Below are 13,013 nucleotides of genomic sequence, written 5' to 3'. Positions count from 1 at the left end.
ACATAGGTTTGGAGCCTTGATCAAAGTATCTCATTCCTAATTGTTTTAATTAGTTAGTATCTCATTCACAAGTTTCTTGGATATGTGAATTGCTCCCCTCTTATCTTTTACCTTGGATCATCCTACCATTGTTGAAGTAATGTTATTCAACATGGTCTACCAAAATATTGATGGTGGTGAAAGGTTTTCTTTGGGCTCAACAAGGCATTATGCTATGAGATATTGAATTGCCAACATATAGGCTAATGTTTCATACTAGTATTCCATAGTAATCAGAATGATTTCATGTCATAGAAAGTGTTCTTTTGCTATGTTGCTTTAGCTCATTTAAGTAAGCTATGTCCTTTTCAAGAGCATATTACTTATGTAAATGATGCACACTTTACCAAAACTGTGACTGTATTCTGAAAACCAAAAGAATTGAAGCATCTTTGCCTAAACAAGTAGGTGTGAATAGGCCTCTTTACCCATCAATTTGAAGGAGATAGCACATGATGCCGATAGTATCTATGCCGAATTCATATAGCAACATTCCTTAAGTGATCATGTGTACACTCATTTCAAAGGATGACACAGAGTTAACCGAAAAGACTTTTTCATCTGTAAATAAGTTGTGCAAGGTGACCATAGACCCCTCTTATTGTACAAAGAGCAAGCATATGAGTACCCTTAGGGACCTTATATGACAATGAGATATAACCACATTCAAATTTAAAAAAATGCTTGTGCTTAAGAGTCAAGACAAGTCACCTTGATGAATAACTAAGTTGGTAGCAAGATGCCCCACTTTGCACTTACTAATTTTCAACCCAAAATGGGACATGGGTGAGGTGGAAGCTACAAGGGGTAAGCCCTACTAGGAGGTAGATTGAGAAGTGATGGGGATGGTTAGACAAAACTCAATAAGAAAGCTAGACAGGCATGAAGAACGCTTCTCACAATTCCGTTTAGGTAAGAGGATTAACTCAATTAGGGATTCTCTCCAAAGCAACTATACAATAAGGGCTCTTATAGAATCCACGTTGTTGCCTCTTATAGAATCCACATTGTTTCCTCTATTTTTACAAACCTCCATTTACAAGCTCAAGTTGTGAATGGGGAGAGGTGTTGTCCCTCATTGATTATTAGAAATACTCATGTAAGCAGTCATTAATGGGATGCATGAGGCTAGAGAGGCCCAAATTAAAGTGAGGGAAATGTGACTATAGATTTCTTATATGTAACCTTTTTTTGAAGTAGGGCATTGCAACAATCATAGGTTGCACACATGATGGGTGAAGGAACTAGATAGGTACACTCATCTTATGTGTAACCTCATTTAATTAGCCACCACAGCTAAATAATTAACTTTGCATTACAAACTAAGGCAGATGGCATGACCGTATTTAAGATGAATTTTGCCAAATAATTAACTTTGCATTACAACTAAGTAAGGCATGGCATGACCATGTTTAAGATGTTTGCCAGATGTGTTAACTTGTGAACATAGATGACTGTGGTTTTTCCACTATTGATTGCTATGTGTGCAAAGCAGACTTTTTGGTAGTGACTGAAGTATTGTATTTCCATTCAAGATGAACTTGACTCTGATTCTTCAAAGGCTGACCTTGAATTTTTTAATATGGGTTGCTTCAACTGATATGCATAAAAGTCACTTTATGGTAGCACCCGAACATTTAGGTAGTACGATGCCATGAATTTCCAATTTATTTGGTCACTTTATAACCATAGCCTAATTCAGTTGGTGTCTTGCACCCTATTTGCATTGCAACCTATTTTATTTATTAATTTCTTCATGCTCTTTTCCACTGTGTTGATTAATCTATTCATTCTAATAATATATTCGCATATTCTATTCATCGATTAATCTCACCGTGTGCCGCTCCCCTACTACTGCTCTCCCTCCCCGTCCTCTCCTTGTGCTTAGCCACAGCTTCCCCTTCTCCCCCCTCCCTCCTCCCCCTCACGTCTCTCAGTTCTCCCACTCCTCTCCCTTCCCCCCTCTCTCTGCCTTCCTCCCCTTTTCCCCTGTCTTCTGCTCAAAACCCCCTCTCTTCCTCCTTGTCTTTGAGAGGCTTTCACAGCCCCCCTTCACTGACTCTACCCTCGGTCCCCCCCCCCCCCCCTCCTCCTTTTATACTACATAGAGCATTAGAACGTTCTAGATGAGGACGCTTTTAGAAGAACCACAACGCTCTCACTTTAATCGACAGCCGCCTTACTTTAATCGAAGGTCGCTTACGTTAATCCCCCCCCCCTCATTGTCTAATTAATTAATGGCGAGTTTTTCTTGCCGGGGACCGCTATTTAGTGGTCGGAGTCTGTGAGGAGCACTCCAATGTGCAATTTTAGAGTAAAATTTTATGTATTTTCTAAGAGCACATTCCCACTTCAAGGAACTAAGGATTTTAGCATTTGTGGGAACCCAAAATCGAGATTTTCACCCTTTGCACCAAGGCATAGGACTTTAACATCGTGAAATCGAGGAGGAATAAGGAGGATGAAAGGTGCTCTATCACTTCATTGAATCGAATGAGTTTTCAACTCTTGTCAAAGTGCCCTCTGCTCCCCACCCTCGCCCCCCCCTGTCCGAGAACACACTACTCACACACCCATGGCTAATTACGAGAGGCACATTTGCCGGTTGCCTATGCTGCTAGCTCAGGTGGGCAAATGCACCATTGCCTGAGTTGCCTGCTAACCTGGGTAGCCAGTACTTATGCCTTTTATCGTTGTGTATGCAGAGCAAAGATGGCCTATCAACTTCAATTTGGCTACTCGAGTTCCTCACCCCCTCAACCTTCTCGCTCCCAACAACCCCCCCATTCCTCTTTTCCAAATCCCTTCCAGTGCATGCCTCTCTGAGCCTCCTTGCTCCCAAACCCCCCGCCCCCGCCCCCCCCCCCTTTTCTTTTACACATTCCTCTCCTTTGCATGCCCCTATATGCAACACAATGACACATAGGTGATTGGCAATGTGCCTATTTCATGAATCCACCAGCCACCCATCTTGCACATCTACCCTTCACCACTATTCGTGTTGCAATTGTGGATCTTAATTTTGACTCTCAAGAGTTTATATATGATCATAGCATAGATGTTGTGCCTTCCACGCAAGATGTTAACCCTCTATCAATGTATTCTTCCTTGCTCTCCTAAGTAGTGACAATGAACACTTCACCTCCTTTAATAGACTCTCAAGCCATAGGTTCTACCATAGCATCCCGTGTGGGAAAGTCCGCCATTAAGACTTCAAAGGCTAAGGCAAAAGCCAAAGAGTGCAAGGATCTTGTGCCCAGCAAGATCTTCACATCACATGGGAACAAGCACGTGATAAATTTGGTAAGCTATGGCCAGCTTATACATGTGTCTCTGATTGAAAAACAAATACACCATCTGAAAAATCTTTGTATTTTTCCATGACTCCGAACGAGCGAGTAGAAGAGGGCCTCAGCCACCATAAGGATGTGGACGAGGAAGTCCACAACATGAAATAAATTTTTGGAAAATCTAAGAATGTGAATCTGAGAGTAGATATTCTTGAAACCTTGAGAGAAGTTTTAAGCTGCCGGCTAACTCTTGCTCCCATTTTGTAGCCAAAAACCATGCAAATAGTTGAGCTAATTCCATTCAACAATCACATCCTATGGTGGATTACCTCTAAAAATTACTCTTGCTCCCATTTTGTAGCCAAAAACCATGCAATTAGTTGAGCTAATTCCATTCAACAATCACATCCCATGGTCGATTACCTCTAAAAATTATATTCGTTTCACAGGAAAAGTGAGGGTACCTTAAATCCTTCCATGATTCGGATCACCGACACATAGTATGTCGATTTGCCCCATTCCCTTCAATCTTCCCTTCCTCCTTGGACGCGCTTCCAGCATCTGTCCCGTTCATCCAAACCGTGTTTCTCTATCGCATTTAAGGCAGCATGGCAAGAATCACCTTGAGTCGTTGAACACCTTCGTGGTTCTTGCAGAACATTCGACGATTCTTGCCGAACAGTTCGACTCATCCAGATCGTAGATCGTGAGGTCGTGCGACCTTTGTTTGGGTGGATAGTATACGTCAGGGTGCGTTGGAGGCGGCCTGAGAGAGCAGAGTAGCCCAGATCCAGTTTACAACACTTAGGAGGAGCCAAGTTCTGGTTGTCTTCGTTTCGTAGGCGCTCATGGCGAAGAAGGCCATTCTTGTGGGTTGCAATTACCCCGGCACTAAGGCCGAGCTTCACGGTTGTGTCAACGACGTCTGGAGAATGCACAAAGCCCTCGTCGAACGATTCGGGTTCAACCAGCAAGACATCACAGTTCTAATCGACACGGATAGGCGGTACACCGAGCCCACAGGCGCAAACATCAAGAGGGCTTTGAACAAGCTGATATCCGAGTCTAGACCTGGAGACGTTCTGTTTTTCCACTACAGTGGTCATGGAACACGCTTACCTGCAGAGACGGGTGAAGAGGACGACACAGGCTATGATGAGTGCATTGTGCCCTGCGACATGAATCTAATGAACGGTATGCCCTTGATCTCGATCCATTTGTGGTTTCTAAATTAGGCAAGAATGTCTAAACTCTGGAGGAGTTTGGGGAGCTCCTGTTTTTACACAGAAATTTGTGTTAAGGAGCGAAAATGTTCCGAGCTTTCTTGCAGTGGCAACTGACTGTGTCCTTGTTTGTGCAGACGAGGATTTCCGTGAATTCGTGGATAAATTGCCTCAAGGGGTCACGCTCACCATAGTGTCAGACTCTTGCCACAGCGGGGGCTTGATCGCCCATGAGAAGGAGCAGATTGGGAATAGCAACACGCAGCACGGAGAGATACGAGGGGCAGATCAGCAAAGCGGGTCAAGGGGGGTCGGCACCAGAGGAGGAGGAGGGGGGGGAGGGGGCTGGGGGGATATGCTGAAGCAAGGGATGAAGCAAGCGTTGGAGAGCGGGGTGGTGCAGGAGGCGATGGAGAAGAGGGGGATCGATGTGAAGGGATGGATGGGAGGGCATGAGCAGAAGCATCAGGGAGGCGAGCGCAGCTACGGAGGCAACGAGCGCAGCTACGGGGTAAGTGAAAGAAGCTATGGGGGGGGAGAGGGGGAGTATGGGGGGGGGTATGAGCATCATGAGCAAAGGCGGCATGGAGGGTACGAGGAGGAGGAGGAGGAAGCAAGGCGGTATGGGGGGCGAAGGCATGAAGAGGAGCAAAGGCGACGCTACGGAGAGCATGAGCATGAGCACGAGCATGGAAGACGACGCCGTGGGGGCTACGAGGAGGAGGAGGAGGAGGAAGGCGGGAGGTATGGCGAGCAGGAGCGACGAAGGTATGAAGGGGAGGAAGGGCGGCGGAGGCATGAGAATGAGGAGAGGCGCCATGGAGGGTACGAGGAGGAGTATCGCCATAGCCAAAGCCATAGCCATAGCTATAGCCATAGCCAGAGCGAGCAGCAGCACCATATGCAACCGCGGGGGACCAAGAGCCGGGGACTACCGCTGGAGACGCTGCTGGAGATGCTCAAGGAGAAGACCGGACGACAGGATATCCAAATCGGGAGCATCCGTCCGACGCTCTACGACATGTTCGGCGAGGATTCGAGCTCTAAAGTGAAGATGTTCGTCAAGGTGTTGATGGGAGGACTGGCGGCGAGCGGCGGGGGGGGCGGCGCGGGAGGCCTGGGAGGAGCGATGTCGGCATTCTACGGCGGCGGTTCCGGCAGCGGAAGCGGCGGAACTGGTGGTTCCGGCGGTAGTTCCGGCATCATGAACATGGTCTCCTCCCTCGCGGGCCAATTTCTCCAGCAGAAATTGGAAGATCAGCCCGATGATTACGCCCAACCGGCCCTCCAAACGCCCACCCCCGGCCGTAAAGCCGCCTACGCCGGCGTCTCAATTCCTTCCGTCAAAGCCGATCGCGGAATCCTCGTTAGTGGTTGCCAATCTGACCAGACCTCCGCCGACGCCAATCCTTCCGGTAACCCCGCCCAGGCTTACGGCGCTTGCAGCAACGCCATCCAATCCGTCCTCGCTTCCTCTTCCGGCCGTCCCATCTCCAACCGCCAGCTCGTTCTGGAAGTCCGTCGCCTCCTCGCCTCCCAGGGCTTCACCCAACATCCCGGGCTCTACTGCACCGACGATTTCGCCGATTCCGTCTTCATCTGTTAGAACCCAATCTTGAATTAGCGCCTTTGCCTTTGCCTTTCGTTTCCGTCGTCTGTTCGACGCTGTGTTCATCGTTGCCGTCCTCCCTCCACATTTCGTTTCCGTCGTCTGTACGCTGTGTTCATCATCTCCGCCGTCCTCCACTTTTTCTCCGCGGTCCTCCACATTTCGCCGACAACACCAACCCATCTTTTTCTCACAGAAAGTGCCCCTTTTTGCTTTGCCTTTCAGCTCCTTCGTTTTCTGTCGTCTGTCTGGACTGTGTGGTCATCGTCGCTGGCGACTGTAGTGCCGTTTTTCTCCAAATTCGAGACATGTTTAGCTTCATGAAGTGCTTCGAGCCCTACTGCACCGACGACAACGCTGAATCCGTTCATCATCGCTGGCGACTGGGCGTTGCCGTTCATCATCGCTGGCGATTGGGCGCATCTCTACTTTTCTCCGTTGTTCTCCTTCCCTCTCAAATTTTGTACGCTTTAAAAGCTTGAGTTCGAATTCTTTGTAAAACTTGTTGTCTTTTCATGTTGGAATGTTTTCATCACAAAAATGTTTTCTTTCGATGTCATTCAAGTTTCCAGCATAAACGCAGAGTAGCCGATTTTCCGTGCCCTTGTTAGCTTTCTGATTTTCTTATGTTCCCTCAATCTGTTTGCGTCGTCCTCTCAAAGAGAGATATTGGTTCTAAAATTCTGTACTCGTTATAAATGCTTTACTCTAAAGTAATTTCAAACTAATTTGAATTTACGTTGGACTTGAAAAGTGAGGTAGTTTATTGTCAACTCTTTGGTAAGTTATTGTAATACAGGTGCATTTATTGTGTGCCTTCCTTGCATCATCAATTTTATAGTACCCATACTACATAGCCATTTAGAGGCCGTTCCCACGGACTCAAAACTTAGTAAATTTGCCACTAGGCATAGCGAAGGGGATTATTTAAATATCGGGGATTGCTTCACTCCAATTCATTTGGGATCACAAGTCCTTTTATATCTCCTAAGAAGCTATAGCATAGGTGTCTCAAGAAGCTATAGCATAGTTGTCTTGAGAGGATTCAACTTGCCTTATGCTTTTATAAGGTTATCAATTAACCTAGCACATCTAGTAATTGTTGGCATAGCCATGATGATGATCCATAAGCTAGTTTGCACATGTTATGTCCATATTGCCTCATCACAACCTTTCAAATTAGGCTATCGATGGGGAACTTTGAGCATTGACAAGGTGAGCACCCTATAGGCCTTTCACACCTTAACACAATTTTTTATGTTCCACAAGCATACAAGATATTCATTGCCACTATCACTATGCCTAGATGAATCTATCTAGGTTTTTTCTTTCCTTTTATTTATGTTGTTTTGTAATTTGACTGAGTAAGGGCGGTTAGGATTCTCGACTTAGGTTGCTCTAAAACTCACAATCAAGACTTTGTACGCTTTTCAAGAAGTAAAGACTTGTTCTAATGACTGTGATTGCAATAGTATAATGTGATACGACAATCTTTGATTCGGTCTATTTCTTCATTAGGTCATTTTAAGTTTAAGCATTGTGGCACTCTTTCTACTTGCACCTTCATATAAGGTGCATCTATTTCATGAACGACAAACTCTTGTACATGATGCACACTTCTTTGTAAAGAAGATAGTTACCTATCAGAAAATCCTATTAATCTGATGAAATATTGGTGGGACAATTAATCAAGACATATATTTCTTAGTATTTGGGCATGGCTTGTAAAGAATAGCAAAACAAAAATTGTGAAGCTATTTCATTGAATTAGAAGAGGTCTTTTATGATGTCCAAGCTATATGATAATTAGGTTGTAGTAGAACAGCTCCAGTAATGGAAATCTAGTAAGCTCCCACCAGCATCCTTCCACCTTCAAGGTGCATAACTTCTCCTCCCTTGCTACATTCCCATTCACACATAAACCCGATCTCCTTACTTAAAACTGACGTGGAAGGTAATATTGCTAATGTCCTGGTGTTCAATTGTCCATGGACTTTTCTGCTTGAGCCACTTGGCCATACTACTATGATATTTAAGATCAGATGGAAAGTTCAAAGGATTTGCCACAAGTACATCGAATTGGCTCACAAATGACCACTCTTATTAGGTCTCACAAAGGTAAGAAAATGAAGACTATTCCCATGAATGAGATCTAGCATTGAATATGAGCCTTGTCAAAGCGAGTCCAACCCATAATTAATTGCCATAAACAGACATGAATACGTAAACCTGGGAAAGATGCATTTCACATATTGGAGTGTTCTTCTTGTATGCTAAAAAATAGAGAGAGAGAGAGAGAGAGAGAGGCTTTCCGATGAAAACACAAACAATGCAGCCAATTTTGAGCTCGTAGAACAAGTCGAAACTAGTGTCCAAAATGTGACTGAATATGACTCATCGTCATGAGCATTATTGCTTTTATCATCACCGTAACAAACAAGTATGTCATCACCGTAATCAACAAGTAATCAAATTGTGGATGGATTGCTCTTGAAATAGATACAAGGATAGATTCGCCAAACTTTCTTTTTTTTGGGGTAGAAAAAGTAGCGTGCATTTATTAATTTATATCATGTCATACATCCAAAAAAGATAGAACCAGAAGTGTCTGTTGTGGCTAACATAGCCCTTACATCTTGAGCAAAAGTATAAACTCCTATAGCAAACATCTCAAGGATGAAATGAGAAGCTGAAAGTATCTTCCCGAGCATCTGATGTAGGAGCAGCAGAGGTGTCTGAAGAGTGTCCCTGAGCAACAGTAGTGTTAGAAGAATGACCATGAACAACAGAGAGGCTTGTAGAGGGTCAATAGACATGGATGATAGATGGGTAGCATTAGTATGTATGACCTGACTGATTGGCCAAACTTTTTGTCTCGTACATAAATTCTGTGGTGATCCAAGTTATTCACAATTGTATATTCATTTATTACCTTGTGAGCATCTGGTAATTCTTTATCTAGAATATCTATACACAAGTGTTGCAATCATGCACCAAGTTTGCATGTTGAAGAAGAATAATTTCTTCTACTTAGTACAGGACATATATTGAACTCTTCTGAAGCATCTTCTCCTTCAACAAGGGCACCTGACGTAGACCTGCATGAAATGATATGCATGTCATTAGCTAAAATGCAGATAGCTATACTTAAGAAGGAATGTACAAATTTTGCTAAAAAAAGAGAGAAACAATTAATCTCAAACAAACAATGCATTACTATATCATGAGTTCAATTGCATATGGAAGAGATGATGGAACTTGGTAATGTTTTAACTACAAGCACACCTAAGCAAATCAAGCATGCATGCTACATGGAAAATCTGAATGTAACCGTAAGATTTGTTGAGGATTGTTTTTTTCAAAAAACTTTTGAACACCTTGTAAATAGATCATAAAATTATGGGTTACCAAAAATATACGAAATTTTTGTTCCTTGAAACATCTTTTTGATGTGTCACTTGAGAAACAATGTTTCTTGAGGCTCAAGGGATGTTACCCTAAAGCTCACATTGGAGGTACATTGTCAAGCTCTATTGCTTAATTTGACACTGTTGTTCGTCCTTATGCAATCACCTCCACATGTACTGACCAAGATAGAGGTGATTGCATAAGGACGGACCTCCTTGTTTGAGGTTGATTGCATTGTACCTTCTCAAAGGAAATCTTTATGGATAGTATCCTTTGTGGCGACGAGAAGCCAGACAATATCTATTTTGGGGACGTTTATAAACTAGAGCCCAACTGAGTCAATTTGAGCGCCAACTATGCACACAGATTGCACACCATCTCTATAAATGATATGAATTATCCCAAACATGCATTGCATCGTGGAGTAGAGATTGAAATATTTGGAAGATATGCAAGGATTAATGACACAAAAAAAGAACTTGCAAATTAGAAAGGGAAATTTGTGTTAGAGCATATATCGCCCAACTCTAAATGGAGGCCCTATAGGCCCACTATGGTTGATACAAGACAAAAAAGGCCCTTGAAGAACTATGGACATGTGGAATTGGGAGACACTTAGTCAGTTATACATACATCGACATATATTGGTGTCTTGAGAAATCCCTCCTAGAATCTTTTGGAATTTCGCCTTGCACAGCTATGGGATGTAGTGTGGGAACCTTACTGACACTTGAAAGCTAACAAGGGACACTGACAAAGGTAACAAGGAGAGAGTGGAGAGCCCCACAAACCACGCTTAGAGACAGAACCATCTAACATGGGGACATGGAAGCAAGGACAATATCAATGGCGACAACTCAAGATTATTGTGGCTCGAGCTATAAGGCAACAACTTTAGCAGTGGTAGCTTCCATGGGGTAACAATCCACCTGAATTCCCACAAGCAAGGAGTTCAATATCTACCACAAAGGTGTTGGGAATTAGGGTCCATTGTCCCAATTGTAAGCCCCTAACTGAGGAGAGTAAGGGGACATGGTACCAAGGTAGTTTGGGGGGGTTTGAGAGCCTATTCTGTGGGCATCAAACATCGATGTCACATGGGCAGGTCAAAGAGGAAAGAGAGCTTGGAAGACTATCAAGCAAATGCAATGACATCAACACCTACGTGGAGTAGTAGAGAGCATTCTTGGCCATGTAATTGAAGCTGTAGGTTGAATGCGAGTGGGCTGCAGAGTATGCAACAAATAGACAAGAAATGGAGTAGGTCAAGGTGCCCAAGCAAGGCATCACAAGGCAGAAAGGAGTCAACTACACTAGGGCTACCACGTGACAAGTTAGTGCCTCTTTGGAGAAGGTGCAGTCAACATATGTAGGTTGAGGTAGGCCAAAACTATGCTAGAAGATTGTGCACTCAACAGGGCTACCAGCAAAGCCTTTTGGTTGGCTGATGGGCTGGCAGAGTGGGTTGGCTAATCCATAGACCAAGTCAATCAGTCTAGTGGGTTTCTAGCCCTCAAAAGGACATCCATGGATCACAAGTAAAGATAGTAGGAGGTAGCTATTACTAGTACATTGGCTGGGGAATGATCTTAGGATATCGACACTGTGATGCCTCATGATTCCGATGCATACCTACATCTAGTAGAATAGCACAAGTTCATCATGCATACCTACATCCAATAGAATAGCATAAGTTTGCAAGAGGAAGCTGTCCAAGGAATTAGTACTACACGAGCTCAGTGAAGCTCATGTAGGAGCACGCAATTAAGGAGATTGCAAGGATAAAAGTAGTAGCAAAATTTGTGCTCACCACACAACATCTGGGCAGCAGATTGCTACAGGTTTTGGGATCTCTTGTGAAGCTTGTCTTGACTCAAATTTTGCAATATATTTTGAGTGGTTTTGCAAATTACTCTCCCATTTGTCTCTTTCTCTTAAGTTTGGTGTTTTGTGAGCTCTATCTTGTAGACGCATAATCAAAAGTTGTGATTTACAGCATTCCCTTCTCTCCTATAGTTTCTTGTGTGGCACATACCTTAACCATCTACTATATTCCATTGTGTGAGAAAACTAGCACAATAAAGACTTAGTTTTCTAACATGGTATAAGAGCCATGACTGCCTATGTGGAGAGCTGTGCGACGGTAGTGTGCTTGGGAGTGAGATCTGTGAGACTAGGGTTGCCTTGGAAGTAGGAATCTAAAGCCTCTTGGTGTATGCCTTGGTGATCAAGCCATCCAAGTAAGATATTGAATTCGACAACTAAAAGAGGAAGGCAACTTTTGATTAGGTGACAAGGTCACTGTTTGTGTAAGAATCCTCCTTGAAGTAAAATTTCACGTGCGGATGGGGACCTTGAGGATACCAAATTTTGGTGTGACACGGGGTGACACATCACCCAAACTGGAAGTTCAAGATCAAGAGTCACATGGTTACGCGTAGTTTGTGGGATATTACTAAAGGAAGAGATACAAAACTGCTAGACATAAAGGATGCGATAGAGAAGGTAACCAAGCAAAGCATAGATCCAAATGATGTAGAGGAATGGATGAAGAAGGATGCTGAGTCATTGGTAATAATCATCGGGATGACTGAAGGTTTGGTGTATCTGCACATTTAATTGGCGGAGACCTCACTTGAGGCATGAATGATCTTGAGAGACTTGTACGAGATAGGATCGGTTGCATCATAATGCTAAAATGAGCTATTCATGTTGAACATGGAAGAAAACCTGGTGAGTGATCATCTAGTGTAAAAGTCTTGAAGGATAAAAGTCTTGAGTGATCATCTAGTGTAAAAGTCTTGAAGGATAAAATGGCTAATGTAGGTCATAAGGTGGATAGCAATCAGTTGGCCATGCTCATGCAGAGTAAATTGTAGGTCATAAGGTGGATAGCAATCAGTTGGCCATGTTCATGCAGAGGAAATTGCCAAGGAGGTTCACCAGGTTATTGACAAGCCTAACAATTGGAAGAGATTAAGGCCATTGACCTTCGAGGAACTTTGTCCCTTGTTGCTCCAGGAGGAAGAAAGGCACAAGTTGCATGAGGATGATGGCAGTTCAACATCATTAAAAGTAAAGGGAAAGGCAAGCCCAAAAGAAAAATGACACTTCCGAGGACGAAAACTTTTTTAACGGAGAAAGTAAGAAGAGGAAGATGAAAATGCGCTACTATTGTGATATGCCTAGACATATGGCAAGAGATTGTCCAAAGAAAAAGGTTGGTCAAAATAAGAAGCAAGGAAAAAAGTCCAAGGGACATGAACGTGAAAAAGCTTCAACTCATACTATTGAAGGTGAGTTGTTCTTGGTGACTACACCATGTATCACGTTGATAGGATGCATAGATCTAGGTGTGATAGCACTACTGTTTAGTATAGAGCAATGGTAAATAAATCCAAGTTTGCTAGAAGATAAGGAGGATAGTGTATGTTGCTCATAACA

The 13,013-nt window shown here is 43.5% G+C and overlaps 1 protein-coding gene across 2 annotated transcripts; it reads left to right on the top strand.

The window, feature by feature from the left end:
* Positions 1 to 3,848: 3,848 nt before the first annotated feature.
* LOC147895370 (metacaspase-6-like) lies at positions 3,849 to 6,677 on the top strand. Of its 2 annotated transcripts, XM_087383521.1 has the most exons (4): positions 3,849 to 4,523; positions 4,690 to 4,806; positions 5,189 to 5,262; positions 5,475 to 6,677. In XM_087383521.1, the coding sequence occupies exons 1-4, from the start codon at positions 4,178 to 4,180 to the stop codon at positions 6,156 to 6,158; spliced, it is 1,221 nt and encodes a 406-aa protein (XP_087239647.1). In that variant the 5' UTR covers positions 3,849 to 4,177; the 3' UTR covers positions 6,159 to 6,677. The 2 variants fall into 2 exon arrangements, with proteins under 2 accessions (XP_087239647.1, XP_087239646.1); XM_087383520.1 differs by having other exon boundaries at positions 4,690 to 6,677.
* Positions 6,678 to 13,013: the final 6,336 nt, after the last annotated feature.

The sequence above is a fragment of the Dipteris shenzhenensis genome, chromosome 13 (assembly GCF_047967505.1).
Source record: "Dipteris shenzhenensis isolate YYH24624 ecotype China chromosome 13, Dip_SZ_1.0, whole genome shotgun sequence".
Taxonomy (NCBI): domain Eukaryota; kingdom Viridiplantae; phylum Streptophyta; class Polypodiopsida; order Gleicheniales; family Dipteridaceae; genus Dipteris; species Dipteris shenzhenensis.
The sequence above is the reverse complement of the archived record's forward strand: the minus strand, read 5'-3'. Positions and strand labels throughout refer to the sequence as shown.

What these genes read in the sequence shown, in the direction of transcription:
- LOC147895370 (XM_087383520.1), top strand. Translation starts at nt 4,178, where the DNA reads ATGGCGAAGAAGGCCATTCTTGTGGGTTGCAATTACCCCGGCACTAAG. An exon ending in CGACATGAATCTAATGAACG is followed by an intron (nt 4,524 to 4,689) that starts GTATGCCCTTGA and finishes TTGTTTGTGCAG; the next exon opens with ACGAGGATTTCCGTGAATTC.